Source organism: Carcharodon carcharias, chromosome X (assembly GCF_017639515.1).
Source record: "Carcharodon carcharias isolate sCarCar2 chromosome X, sCarCar2.pri, whole genome shotgun sequence".
NCBI classification, from domain to species: domain Eukaryota; kingdom Metazoa; phylum Chordata; class Chondrichthyes; order Lamniformes; family Lamnidae; genus Carcharodon; species Carcharodon carcharias.
The window spans coordinates 21588782-21603513 of record NC_054507.1 but is presented as its reverse complement, the minus strand read 5'-3'; the positions used below and the strand labels follow the sequence as shown (position 1 = coordinate 21603513).

The window sequence follows — 14732 nt, the reverse complement described above, 5'->3', positions numbered from 1 at the left end:
TTTCTGATTATTATTTTAATGCTGATCAGAAAATCTTTGTGAGACTTAGTTGGATATTTGTGAAGAAATCAGTACTGAACACAATCGTCATCCCCACAAGAGCAGCAAAGAATGATTGCAGCATGGAAGGAAAACAATGCCTGGAATTTGTGAGCAACATTCAACAGATCTTTGACACAAATAATGAGTATTAATTACAAATACTAACTCTGAAAATACATCACGTTTTGTGTTGGTGAAAGAGACTGAATCATCTGTTTTTGAGACAGTGACATTGAGGAGTGGACTTGCTAACTGAGCCATTGGGACACTAAGTTTTTCCCATTAAGTGCAAGATTTCTGTTGTCGGGTGATGGTTGCACCCCTTATGCTGATCTAATTTTGTTTTCTCTCTCTGCACAGTCGATTCGGGAGGTGACTGGATACCTGCTGGTGGCCCTCAATCAGTTTGAGTATCTTCCTTTAGAAAACCTACGAATTATCCGTGGCACAACGCTCTACGATGACAAGTATGCACTCTCGGTCATCCTCAATTATCGGAAGGATGGAGTTCATGGGCTGAAACAGCTTGGATTTAAACAGCTAACAGGTAGGATTGTAGAAATGCTGGGTGGATGGAGGTTCAAGAGGAGCTGCTGGGAGGATAAGTGAGTGCATGCACAGAGGACAAAACATAAACTCCCCTTTAGCAGTGATGATTCAGCACTCTGCAAAGCCCCCAGCCAAGGACTTTCAATGCCTATGGCGCCTTTGCAAACATTGTGACTTTTCTCCAATTCTGGAGGGAGTACTTTTTTACTGGGGTAGGTTCCCACAGGCAGCTGTAGCCTACCGATAAGAACATGGACATTAGTGTCAGCAAATTATTCAACCACAGGGAGCATCATAGCTGAGCCCGATCTCATCCTCTGATGAGATCTAAATTAATATCCTGCTCCCGATCCTGAAATAGTGAAACCAATTAAATTGAGAGGGAGATGTTGCTGTTTTGGATTTGAAGCCCTTTTCCTTGCAAATTAAGCAGGCAGAAAACAGACCTTCTCTCTTTGCGCTTCCCTCCAGCTCGCTCCAATTCTCTGTTAAATACATGGGTTTGGATGATCCTTGACAGGTGTAATTAAAAGATTTATTTGTTGTGACTTTTGCAATGAGTCAGTGAGAAAAGTGCAGTTTCTGTCAAACCAGATTTTCAGCTGGGGAATAGGACTGGAGCCAAATTTCACAAAACAAGGTAGCAAACAGGACATATGTGGTGAAAGCTAGCCAGCAGAGAACCACCCTGAAGCCTTCCTGCTATCCATCATCCCTGCTCCCCCCCGCCTCCTCTCGTGAAGATATTGCCTCACACATGAGGTTGCTTGCACAGGTGCCAGGAATCTCTCCAGTACCTGATCCAAGTGGCCCAATCTCAAGGTGGAGCTTAGACAGCTGTGTCAGAGGGCTGTTCAACTGTGGAGGCATCACAGTTGAGTCTGATTCTGTTCTCCTCTGATGCCCACAGATGTGCATTTTGCAGTAGAGCTGTGCTGAATAGTGAGAACCCTGGCTGATTTTTCTCCTAGCCTAGAGGCTAATTCTAATGCCCAGTTGGCACCCAGCTTGATATTTGTGCTCACAGCACAGGCCTGAAATTGAATCTAGAAATTTTCTGGTCTATATGGCTTCATGCTATGTATCGAGCCATTGAGAAGTCTTGCTGCAGAGTGAATGCCTTGAATTACCCTGCTGTTATCAACCTCACCATTAATGTCCTACTTACAAGTGTCTTTCCAGTGGAAGTGGCTTACTAATCATGCCGGTTCCTGTAATTCCCCCTCACCCTGGTTACATTGCAGGACAAATTTAACAACAGTGAGGAGTGTATGCATGCAAAAATGAGACTTAAAGCAATTGCAGACAAAAACAACTTTCATTTATATAATGCTTTTAATTTACTAAATGCTTGTGTGAAGTGCCTTAGGAGGTTTATCAGGCAAAATATGACACCTGAACCACATAGGTCACATTAGATCAGATGACCAAAAGCTTGGTCAAATAGGTAAGTTTTAAGGAGTGTCTTAAAGAAGGAGAGTGAGGAGAAGTTTAGGGAGGGAATTCCAGTGCTTAGGGCTTGTGCAGCTGATGGCATGGCCGCCAATGGTGGAGCAATTAAAGTGAGGATGTGCAAGAGGCCAGAACTAGAGGAGCGCGGATATCTTGGAGGATTGTAGGACGAAAGTAAGCTGTTGGCCTGTATAGGTGAGCTGAGAGATTAGCCCATCCCTCTTCTGTATGGAAAGATGGACCCGAAGCGAAGTACCCAGCAGCTGGTTAACTTTACTATCACTGGCACTTCTGGTCAAAGATAGTTAGCGAAACTCCTACTACAGCAAGCTATTGATGCCTTCAGTGTCACTACTGTGTGGCCATTTACACTTCAGGGTGGACTCCAATAGGACTCTTGTTATTGTATCCGGAAGACTGAAATTTGTATTTCCTAACCCTCTCTTTAGAAAGAGCCTTTATCCTGAGATTGCTGCCTCCAGCTCCCTGTAGTGTAGACCGGCTCCTGTGCCATTCAACTGGTGGCACATTGTGGAATTACAAAGATCCCTACTTAAAAGATTAAGGCAAAAAAGTACCACATTAATACAGGTGATGAGTAATCATATTTAACGATCAGGTTCTTACGTGTGTGAACTAAAGTAGTCACAGACATTGGCAAATATTCCTCTCACCCTCCCTCCATACAGGGCTGGGCTTCCCTTGGCTTGTAATGCTATCATGCAATGGCGTAGTGGACTAATAATCCAGAGACCCAGGATAATGCTCTGGGGACCAGGGTTCGAATCCCATCATGGCAGGTGGTGGAATTTGAATTCAATGAAAGTCTGGAATTAAAAGTCTGATGATGACCATGTAACAATTGTCGATTGTTGTAAAAACCCATCTGGTTCACTAATGCCCTTTAGGAAAGGAAATCTGTTGTCCTTACCTGGTCTGGCCTACATATGACTCTTAAATGGCCTAATGAATCGCTCCAAAGACACAAAAAAGGAATGAAATTTGGCATTGACCCAGGCACTGGAAATGGCAATCGCAGCCCTGTTGACCCTGCAAAGTCCTCCTTACTAACATCTAGGGGCTAGTGCCAAAATTGGAAGAGCTTTCTCATGGATTAGTCAAGCAACAGCTGACATGGTCATTCTCACAGAATCATACCTTACAGACACCACCATCACCATCCCTGGGTATGTCCTGTCCCTGTGGCAGGGCAGGCCCAGCAGAGGTGGTGGCACAGTGGTATACAGGCAGGAGGGAGTTGCCCTGGGAGTCCTCAGCATCGACTCCAGACCCCATGATGTCTCATGGCATCATGGGTAAGGAAACCTCCTGCTGATTACCATGTACCGCCCTCCCTCAGCTGAATCAGTGCTCCTCCATGTTGAACATCACTTGGAGGAAGCACTGAGGGTGGCAAGGGGGCAGAATGTACTCTGGGTGGGGGGGGGACTTCAATGTCCATCACCGAGAGTGGCTTGATAGCACCACTACTGGCCAAGTCCTAAAGGACAAAGCTGCTACACTGGGTCTGCGACAGGTGGTGAGGGAACCAACAAGAGGGAAAAACCTCATCCTCACCAACCTGCAGATGCATGACAGTATCGGTGGGAGTGACCACCAGTCGTTGTGGAGACGAAGTCCTGCCTTCACATTGAGGATACCCTCCAACGTGTTGTGTGGCACTACCACCATGCTAAATGGGATAGATTTTGAACAGATCTAGCAACTCAAGCCTGGCATCCATGAGGCGCTGTTGGCCATCAGCAGCAGCAGAATTGTACTCAAACACAATCTGTAACCTTGTGGCCCGGCATATTCCCCACTCTACCATTACCATCAAGCCAGGGGATCAATAAAGAGTGCAGGAGGGCATGCCAGGAGCAGCACCAGGCATACCTAAAAATGAGGTGTCAACCTGCTGAAGCTATAACACAGGACTACTTGCGTGCCAAACAGCATAAGCAGCAAGTGATAGACAGAGTTAAGTGATCCCACAACCAACGGATCAGATCTCTGCAGTCCTGTCACATCCAGTCGTGATTGGTGGTGGACAATTAAGCAACTCACTGGAGGAGGAGGCTCCACAAGTATCCCCATCCTTAGTGATGGAGGAGCCCAGCACAGCAGTGCAAAAGACAAGGCATTCGCAACAAGCTACAGCCAGAAATGCAGAGTGGATGATCCATCTCGGCCTCCTCCGGAGGTCCCCAGCATCACAGATGCCAGTCTTCAGCCAATTCGATTCACTCCACGTGATATCAAGAAATGGCTGAAGGCACTGGATACTGCAAAGACTATGGGCCCTGACAATATTCCGGCAATAGTGCTCCAGGCTTGTGCTCCATAACTTGCTGCGTCCCTAGCCAAGCTGTTCCAGTGCAGCTACAACACTGGCATCTACCCGGCTATGTGGAAAATTGCCCAGGTATGTCCTGTACACAAAAAGCAGGACAAATCCAACCCGGTCAATTACCGCCTCATCTGTCTACTCCATCATCAGTAAAGTAATGGAAGGAGTCATCAACAGTGCTCTCAAACAGCACTTGCTTAGCAATAACCTGCTCACTGATGCCCAGTTTGGGTTCTGCCAGGGCCACCCAGCTCCTGACCTCATTACAGCCTTGGTTCAAACATGGACAAAAGAGCTGAACACCCGAGCTGAGGTGAGAGTGACTGCCCTTGACATCAAGGCAGCATTTGACCGAGTGTGGCATCAAAGAGCCCTAGCAAAACTGGAGTCAATGGGAATCGGGGGGAAAACTCTCCGCTGGTTGGAGTCATATCTAGCTGGATGGTTGTGGTTGGTGGAGGTCAATCATCTCAGCTCCAGGACATCACTGCAGGAGCTCCTCAGGGTCGTGTCCTAGGCCCAACCATCTTCTGCTGCTTCATCAATGACCTTCCTTCCATCATAAGGTCAGAAGTGGGGATGTTCGCTGATGATTGCACAATGTTCAGCACCATTCGCGACTCCTCAGATACTGAAGCAGTCCATGTCCAAATGCAGCAAGACCTGGACAATATCCAGGCTTGGGCTGACCAGTGGCAAGTAACATTCGCGCCACATAAGTGTCAGGCAATGAACATTTCCAACAAGAGAGAATCCAGCCATCGCCGCCACCACCTGGAAGTTCCCCTCCAAGTCACTCACCATCCTGACTTGGAAATATATCGCCATTCCTTCACTGTCGCTGGGTCAAAATCCTGGAACTCCCTCCCTAACAGCACTGTGGGTGTACCTACACCACATGGACTGCAACACTTCAAGAAGGCAGCTCACCACCAGCTTCTTAAGGGCAACTAGGGATGGGCAATAAATGCTGGCCCAGCCAGCAACGCCCACATCCCATGAATTAATAAAAAAAAAGACACTGAATATTTAGCAGCTTATTCAGTCAGGGTGGGTGGCTGAGCCTTTACCCTGTTCAACAGCAACTTGCATTTATATAGCATCTTTATCATAGTAAAATGTCCCAAGGTGCTTCAGAGAAGCTGAGCCACATAAGGAGATATAGGACAGATGAGCAAAAGCTTGGTCAAAGATGTAAGTTTTATGGAGTGTCTTAAAGGAGGAGAGAGAAGTGGAGAAGTTTAGTGAGGGAATTCCAGAGCTTAGGGCCCAGATAGCTGAAGGCTTGGTCACCAATGGTGGGGGCGATTAAAATCAAGTATGCTCAAGAGGTCAGGATTGGAGGAGCACAGAGGTCTCACCTGACCACATGCATGCCCTTTCCAACAAACCCAGGCTGATCTATTTTTTTTTTCTTTAGCTCAGGAATACTGAGGCCCATTGTTGAGATCAAGTAACTCAACACCAGCCAGTAATTGAGTTTGGAACTTTCCTGGTCTGCAGGGCCGATATAGGGGCCTTGTTGGTGATCAAAAATGGCATTTGCCTACACAGTTGCTGTTTCTGCACTTCAAACCAATTTATTGGATGCAAAATGCTTTGAGATATTTCTGGAGAGGAGTAGTGAGGCATTAGATATGCGTGACTATGTTTTTAACTACAGTACGTGGTGCATTTACCCACTGAACCATCTGGGGGAGGTGTTAGTTTTCTTTTATCCAAATAAACAATACTCAAGGAAGAATGAGTTCTACGTAGGATTTTCGGGTATTTGAAAAGAATTGTTGTTTGAGTCAAAAGACAGATAACCGAAGCATTGTAGTATTTCAAATTGATTTTTTTTTTAGAAAGCATCCATGGTTTTTAGAAACCTGTATTCACCTGTAATATTTTAAGATCAACATTTATTAGAAATTGGCTGCATTGGCACTCACTCTTGATGTTAACACTTCCCTATATTTCTCCCAAATAAAACTACCAATATTTGATTGAATCCTCTCATTCCCATCCTCTCGCATTCCTGGATTTACACTTTATGGCTGGTTAATAGTTTTGTTGCTAAACTTTCTCTCCTTGTCTGTTCTTTTGTTGTGTAGAGATTCTGGTGGGAGGCGTGTATTTGGAAACCAACAAGTTCCTGTGTCACACACAGACCATCAACTGGACTGACATCCTTCACAACCCAAAGGAGAGACTGGACTTCAATGAGACAAAGGATGCCGTAAAAGGCTGTAAGTATAACATCCAATCAGTTGGGAGTCACCAAGTTTTGGAATCTATGCTTTCATAAATTTTACACAGTAACTTAGTCCTTTTTGTTAAAAGCTAAGGCCTTTATGTTCCAAATGTTAAACGCTGTCTCCCAAACTTTCTGACTCCTTGTGCAGTTTCTCCTCCTACTAATCTTCCTCCTTTTCCTAAGCTATTGATTCTGGCTGCTGTACATTTCCATGTGCACTATGCCCTCCGGTACTTTGCATAAATGGCCAATCTTCATGTGTGAATCTTGGTGAAAGGCTATATTCAACTATAGGGGCATCACAGAAGAGCCTGATCCTGTCCTTGCCTAATGCACTCTCAAACATAAATTTGGTCCCCCTTAAAACCCAGGGGCAGTGAGGTCAATTCAATTTTGTGATGTGGGTTGGGTTCAGATGTCTTGCTGATCTGAGGGTCTCCTCTGTACAGTTTAACTGGCGGATGGGGTGGGAGAAGTGAACTTGAACACAGCAAAGTTCCGTGAACAGTAATGAGATCGCTTACTAATTGATGGTTTGGTGTTGTTGGTCATGGGCTAATTGTTGGCCAAGACATCATAACTCCTCTGCACGCCTTCAAATCTGCCTTGGAATATTTGATCTTTTCCACACCTCAACTGAAAGACAACATCGCATCCCCCTGAGATTGCGAGCCAAGATTATGTGCTCAGGTCTCTGGAGAGGGGCTTGAACTGAGTCAGACTGACACAATATGTTGCACAGTTCACATTCACCAGGTTCAGTCACTATGAACCCATCAAGACAAGATATTTCAAAACTTCTAATAAGCACTGATATGGAAAGGCTTGTCCCAAAGAAAAGGAAAAATCCAAAAATCTAGTTTTAAACTCATTGGAATTTTAAGAAAAGTTGTTATTTATTCTTTAGTCAAATAAAAAAGTTGGAATTTTTGTGTCAGATATAAAATTGTGGAAATAAGCAATCAGCTATAGAGCGCAGGTGAACATGTCTTCTACCACCTGAGGAGGTTGGATGGAATATGTTTGAAGGTGGGACTCTCATTGACTTTTACTAACTCTCCTCTTCCTTTCAGTCCTTCGCTCCCCCGACATACTTTAGAAGGATGAGCCTTTCCCAGACCTAGAAAACACCCAGTTGATGTTCTGTAGGCCTCTGTCAAAATGTTCATGAGTCATTGGAATACAGGGGATAAAACCTTGGCTATGTGAGGTTTGTGGGTGCAAGTTATCTCCCTTACTTGTCCAGGATTACTGAAGATCACAAAGTAATTATGGTAGAGAAAGGCTATCAGTCCATCTTAGTTCATCCACCCAGAACGTCTGTAAAGTCCCTCCCCATTTCAGCATTCAGTTGTTTCTTACATGATTCCAGGGTTTTCACCTCCACTCTTCTTCCCGGCTGCTTATTCAATATACTAATTACTTTTCATGTGCATAAGTATTTCCTGATCTCCGTCTGAAAATTGCCTTTTACTAGTTTGAACCTGTATCTGCTTGCCCTACTTTTCTCAATTTAAGAACTTAAAGTAGTTTTCCAAAGTTGAGCTGAGGCCCCATCCACCTAACCTGATATTGGCAGACCCCACAGCTAGTCACAAAGCCAGTGTATAACTGTCGTACTAACACAGCAACATAGGCATGATGAGTCGAATGGCCTTCTCTTGAGCTGAAAGGTGCTATGATTCTGTCTCAGCCTGTATTCTTTGCATACTAATGCCAGAGGCTACAGAATCTAAGGCAATTACTTCTACTTGCTATTAGTTTTGCTTGTTCAAGTGTACCTGTGTTGTGATAGGAGGACCTATTTTTTTTTTCAGGTGCCAAGTGTCATGCGTCTTGTAACGGACATTGCTGGGGCCCTGGTGAGGATGACTGTCAGACTTGTAAGTATACTGTTTGTTACTGTCGAACATTTTGTTATACTATATGTGGAGTTAGATCAGTTATGATCTCATTGAATGGCAGAACAGGTTCAAGGGGCTAAATGGCCTACAACTGCTAGGAACTAGTGAGGGACAGAAAATAAACAGATTAAGGTGCAGTCCATTAAGTTAGGCTGCAAGAACTGGCTTAAGATGGCTGTGCATTACAGGAAGAATTCTAACAGAAGTTTGCACAAAGATGCACCATAGCAACTCAATTCAAATATAGCACACGTTTCTGAAACACGTGAATGCATTTTGGCAGTAGCCTGACTTAATGGATGAATAGAATACAAATATTAAGAGATGAGGTAAACATTTACGATAATTAAAAGAAACACGATCATACATGTTGGAGGCTGCCAGCTCCCCTTGTTTTCTTGTGCTAGTTCATCTATATAACTCATTCAAAATATAAGAATTCTGAAAGATAAACCAAATTAGTTACAGATAATTATAAATTAGTGTCAACGTGACTCAGCTCTGAGTCTGAGGGTTGTGGTTTCAAGCCTCATCCCAAGATTTGAGTGCGTACTCTAGGTTGATTCTTGAATGCAGTACTGTTTAAGTGCTGCATTGTCAGAGGTGTTATTTTGGAGTAGTTGTTAAACCGAAGCCCCATCTGCCTGTTCAGGTAGACGTAAAAGATCTCAATGGCACTAGGACTTTGCGATGTTCTGGGGATCTGATAAATGCAAGTTTTTTTTTAATCAGGTAAAAGCCTGAGGAACTGGTGAGTTTGGACATTCCTGTCCACTCCACCACAGTATGGTTTGAAATTTGGAATAAGAATATTATGTTGGCCATATAGGACTGAAATTTGGAGACATTTCTTCACTCAAAGGGTTGTCAATCTTTGGAATTCTCTACCCCAGAGGGTTTTGAATGTTCAGTCATTGAGTTATTCAAGAGATTGATAGACTTTTGGGCACTAAAGGAATCGAAGGAAATGGGAATGGGGGGGAGGGGAGTGGAGTTGAGGTAGATCAGCTATGATCTTATTGAAGGATGGAGCAGGCTTGAGGGGCTGTATGTCCTACTCTCATCTCTTATGTTCTTATGAAATTGTTCACTTGTGTGAGGTACTGGAGGGTACCTGACCTCTGTGGAACCTTGAGGTAAATGGGAGAAAAAGTGAGGAGTACGAAAAGCTGTAATGATTCTGAGCTTTCTCCAACAGTTGGAATTGTGAACCTTGACCATAAACCCAATAATACGCTCTTTCCTGTTTACCACTCTCTCCCTTCTTTTCTTCCTCACAGTGACTAAATCAGTGTGTGCTCCTCAGTGCAATGGCCGATGCTTTGGACAACATAACCCCAGCGAATGCTGCCACAGCGAGTGTGCTGGTGGATGTTCAGGACCAAAAGATACTGACTGTTTTGTAAGTCTATGAAAGGATTTTCCTTTAGTCAATGGGTAAATAAACATGAATTCTAATACAAAAGCAAAATCCTGCGGATACTGGAAATTGGAAATGAAAGCAGAAGTCTTCAAGACACTCAACAGGTCAAGCCACATCTGTGGAGAGAGAAACAGGGTTAACTCTTCAGGTCAATTTCTGCTTATCTCTCTTTACAGATGCTGAGTATCTCCAGCATTTTCTGTTTGTATTAAGTGTAAATTCTAACTGTACCTGACTTGGTCAGGACTGCGAACTGATCCTGTACCATCTTATTAGGTGGTGATGTCGCCGAGAACAAGCAAAAGGTTTGTCCATTTCCACTTCAGGCAGGAAGTGCTGCCTTACAGTCAAAGCTGTCATGTGTTTGATTTGAGTGTCAGACAGTGATGATCCTGAAACACAGCCACAGTCAGAAATAACTTAATTGGGAAAATAGCACTGCAACTGAGAGGTGAATGAGAAGAAGTATGATTGTAATGGATTGATGTGGTGACTGCTAGAGTGGAATGAGCACTGCATAATGAGAATGAGAGAGTGTGTATATACTAGGGACTAAATGTCTGGTGACGACCAGCTGAAAGTGGGAGAGTGCAGTGGGAACTGAGAGACTGAAGAAGATGGAGAGTAACCATGATGGGACTGACAGCCAGAGTGAATGAAATTGAAACCAAGTGAGACAGATTGAGAGGCAGAGAGTGAGAATGGGGATGGAGAGTGAGCAATGGGGATTAACAGAGTATGAGACTGACAGATTAAGACAGGTTGACACACTGAGACTGCATGCAAGTAAATGAGAGTAATGAGGGGCTACAGTGTGTATAAGCGTCAGAATGTGAAATAGTATTCCCCTAGCCAGTTTGATTCTTACATGACCGTATGTTCCCACAGGCATGCAAGCGCTTTAATGACAGCAATGCCTGTGTTCCAGTCTGTCCACAACCATTAATTTACAACAAGCAGTCCTATCAGCTGGAGCGCAACCCAGACACCAAGTACATGTATGGAGCTTTCTGTGTGAAAAGCTGCCCTGGTGAGTGCATCTAGTTTTTAAATTGTTGAAGTAAACTTGTTTTCCCCTCATTTCATTCTCTCTGAATCAAGGGTTCATCAGGAGACCTCATGCAACACTGAACAGTATCTGTAACCAACCACCGGACTATCTATGGTAATGATACCTGTACCACCCAACCCCCCACTGGTGCCCAAGCTAAGATTAGCTAACTCAACAGACTGGGGGAGGAACGTGACCCTTCGACAGAACTTGAGTTCGAGTCCAGGTTTGCCTGGACTCGAGCTCAAGTTCTGTCGAAGGGTCATGAGGACTCGAAACGTCAACTCTTTTCTTCTCCGCCGATGCTGCCAGACCTGCTGGGTTTTTCCAGGTAATTCTGTTTTTGTTTTGAATTTCCAGCATCCGCAGTTTTTTTGTTTTTTTTTTTGGGGGAGGAACCTTCCTGTTCTGTATGGCTCCAGGATGTTGACTTTACATCCCCACCATTCCCCCATCCCCACCTCCCACTATGAAGGGGGTGTTGGAATAGGGCTTCATTTCTGTTGTGTTAACGCTCAACACTCGCAGAGTCGCGGGGAAATTTCAGAGGATCATAGCATGTAGAAGGAGACCATTTGGCCCTTTGTGTCTGTGCTGGCTCCTTGAAAGAATTGCTCTGTCCCCATCGTCCTCCAAATTTTTCCTTCAAAGTCCTTTTCAAAGTTGAATCCGCTTCCATCGTCTTTTCAGGCAGTGCATTCCAGAACATAATGCTCTGTTTATATTAAAAAAATCTCTCTCCCTTCCTGGTCGTTTGCCAATTATCTTAATTTTGTGTCTTCTGGTTATTGACCCTCCCTGGTCAGGGGAAATTCTGCAGCATTTCATGAAGCCTGGGGAGTAATTCTAACTATTGGCCGTTTTGAATTAGTGCATTTTACATAATTTCAGATTTCTCTTTCCATCAAAGGCACTGGGAGGGAAAATCAGGAAGAGCGTATAATGGGCAGCCATTTTGATGTCACTGATGTTGCCCAATGTTAAAAATGATCCCAGCGGCCAATCTACTTTGTGGTGAATTTTTTTTTTAACTACTGGAAATCATTGCAGGCACTTTGAGGCAAGCACTCATGGAATGTAACTGGAAGGTTCACCCTATCTTTTCTCTCGCAGCGAACTTTATCGTTGATCAGAGTTCTTGTGTTCGCGCCTGTCCCAGCGACAAGATGGAGGTTGAGAAAAACGGTGTGAAAATGTGCGAGCCATGTGATGGCCTCTGTCCGAAAGGTGAGTCGTGAAGTGTGAGCAGACTCCCTCCCTTGCCTGGGTGCCCAGGCAACAGATACATTTTAAGTTAACTGGGTGTGTGGAAATGTTTGTACCAGTGGATAGCTGATTGGGATTCGAGTACTGTCACTTGAATTATATCCGGCCTGTCAAATTGTAATGCATTTAAAAGATGAAATTTGGAACATGGAGCTGAAGATAAACTGGAAATCCACTAGTTTCATGTTTCCACTAGTGGGAGAATCTTGAACTAGGGGACATAGTTACAGAATAAGGGGACACTCATCTAAAATTGAGATGTGAAGGAATTTCTTCTCTCAGAGGGTAGTGAATATCTGGAATTCTCTACCTCAGAGAGTTGTGGAGGCTAGATCACTGAAAATATTTAAAGAGAAGGGAGATAGATTTTTAAAATATCGTGGCGTTGAGGGCTATGAGGAACTGGCATGAAAGAGGAGTTGGTCCCGGGGCAGATCAGCCATGATCTTATTGAACAGTGGGGCAGCTTGAGGGGCTGAATGGCCTACTCCTGCTCCTATTTCTTATGTTCTTAAGTGAGATAATCTTTGCTAGCTTGTTCCAACTGCCTGCGGCATGTTCTCGTATTGAGTGGCCCAACTTAAAACGTGAGAGAAGTATAGATTCTTTAACCTCATATTTATTTACTTTTAGATTAAGATATTTAATTTACCTGGACATTTTAGAAAATGTGTACATAATTAACAAAATCCAAATACCCAGCCCCCGCATTAGTTCTGCATCCTGTCAAACCACTAACTGCAGAGATAAAGGCAAAGTGCCCTCTTGCCAATTAGCCATGAGGGGTCCAGCATTAAAGGAGTGCAGCCTTGACCCAGAAGTCAGTGGCAAGATATTTCTTCCTTCTGTCAAATTTGTGGTTTTTGACAGAAGCAATATTGAGTTACATTTTCAACAAAATATTATTGTGGTGGAAATGATCTGTGGTTTTCTCAAAGAACAAGTTTAAAATAGTAAAGTACATGCTGAAAATCTGAAACAAAAGCAGAAAGGGCTAGAAATGGTCGGCAGAGAATAGAGTTTATGTTTCAGGTGTGGAGTCTTCATCGGAACTGTGGTTGTTCTCTCTTCTCCCCATACCCCAAACATATAAACGATGCCAGTTTAAGGAATTTTACACCGATAGTGAGCCATCAGCAGCAGAACAGGGTCCTCCCGCTGCTTCTGACACACTTGAGAAAGAACATCTATTAAACAGTGCCTTTCATGGCCTCAGGATGTCCTATCGAATACATTACTTTTCAAGTGCAGTTACTGCTATTATTTAGGCAAATGCAGCAATTGATTTGTGTGCAGTGAGGACCCACAAACAGCAATTGAAGGAATCACTGATAAACTTATTTTTGATGTTGGTTGTGAGGGACTCCCTGAGCTTCAAATAATGGCATGGGATCTTGAAAGTCCACTATAATGGCCGATATGGGCCTCAGTTTAATGCCTCATCAAAAAGATGGCACCAGTAGTACTGGAGCACTCCCTCACTAATGCAGTGAAGTGTTGGCCTGGATTACGGGCTCAAATCTCAAATGGGGCTTGACCCCCACAACCACTAAACCGGATTTTAATCACAATATTTCTCTCATGTAATCAGTGTCAAGAATAATAGAGACACAGGGAGGTTTTCTTCCAATGTGTAATAAAGTACGCAGAAAGGACTTTGGAGTGACGGAGAGAAAGACCAGCAGAAGAACATTGAACGAAAAGGGAAAGGTCACAGAGGGATTGGTGCTAAATCACTGTGATTGAGGGAATATGTGAAGAAGATTGAAGTGAGGATTAAAGTAGAAAAAGTGACAATGGGGACTAGGACGTAGAACAGCACAGAGGAAGAATCGACTAACTCGCTGCATTGGTAAGAGAGGAAGACTAATCGGGCTGGAGGGTAGTCTGGGACTGGCAGAGAGACTAACCTACTTATGTCATTCTTACATCATTTAGCTGCAGTGTGCCTGACTATTCTGTTCACTTTAAGCACCTTGAGACTTTTTTTTTTACTAGGCACTATATTTTAAAGACACAATATCAATGCAAGTTAATGTCGCCTTCTGATATTCAATACAAACATCTAGAGTCACTTGTTTTCAGTTGAAAGATTTTATTAGGAGGCTTGCATTTACCATACCTGGTTACTGTGGAGCAGTAATCAGCCAAGTAAATTGAACGCTGAGCTACATTGCTAAATCAGGAGATTTGGTCAGATTGCACATTGAGTACTGTGTCCAGTTTTGACCAGTGAGACACAAGGGAAACATTCAAACCTGAAGACAGGATAGAGAAAAACCACCAGGCTGTTTTTTAGTGTGAAAGGATTGGATTATTAGGAAAAAAAATTGTATGTAGAAAATAAATATAGAACATTTCTTCGAAAGAAATCATGATGGCAGGACAAGGGGATATGGCGTCAATATTAGTGTCATTTTGTAATGCCATGGGTTCAAACCAGCAAAGGACAAATT

General features: G+C 43.7%; 1 protein-coding gene and 1 long non-coding RNA gene across 3 annotated transcripts in view; one reads left to right on the top strand and one right to left on the bottom strand.

The window, feature by feature from the left end:
• LOC121273242 overlaps nt 1-14732 on the bottom strand; it is a 106023-nt gene that overhangs the window by 40929 nt on the left and 50362 nt on the right. The window lies entirely within an intron of this gene.
• erbb3a (erb-b2 receptor tyrosine kinase 3a) overlaps nt 1-14732 on the top strand; it is a 135678-nt gene that overhangs the window by 78402 nt on the left and 42544 nt on the right. For both annotated transcript variants that reach the window (XM_041180265.1, XM_041180266.1), the window contains exons 3-8: nt 403-589; nt 6490-6624; nt 8450-8515; nt 9817-9938; nt 10848-10989; nt 12124-12237. In XM_041180265.1, coding sequence (XP_041036199.1) covers nt 403-589; nt 6490-6624; nt 8450-8515; nt 9817-9938; nt 10848-10989; nt 12124-12237 — 766 coding nt within the window. The remainder of the gene's footprint in view (nt 1-402; nt 590-6489; nt 6625-8449; nt 8516-9816; nt 9939-10847; nt 10990-12123; nt 12238-14732) is intronic.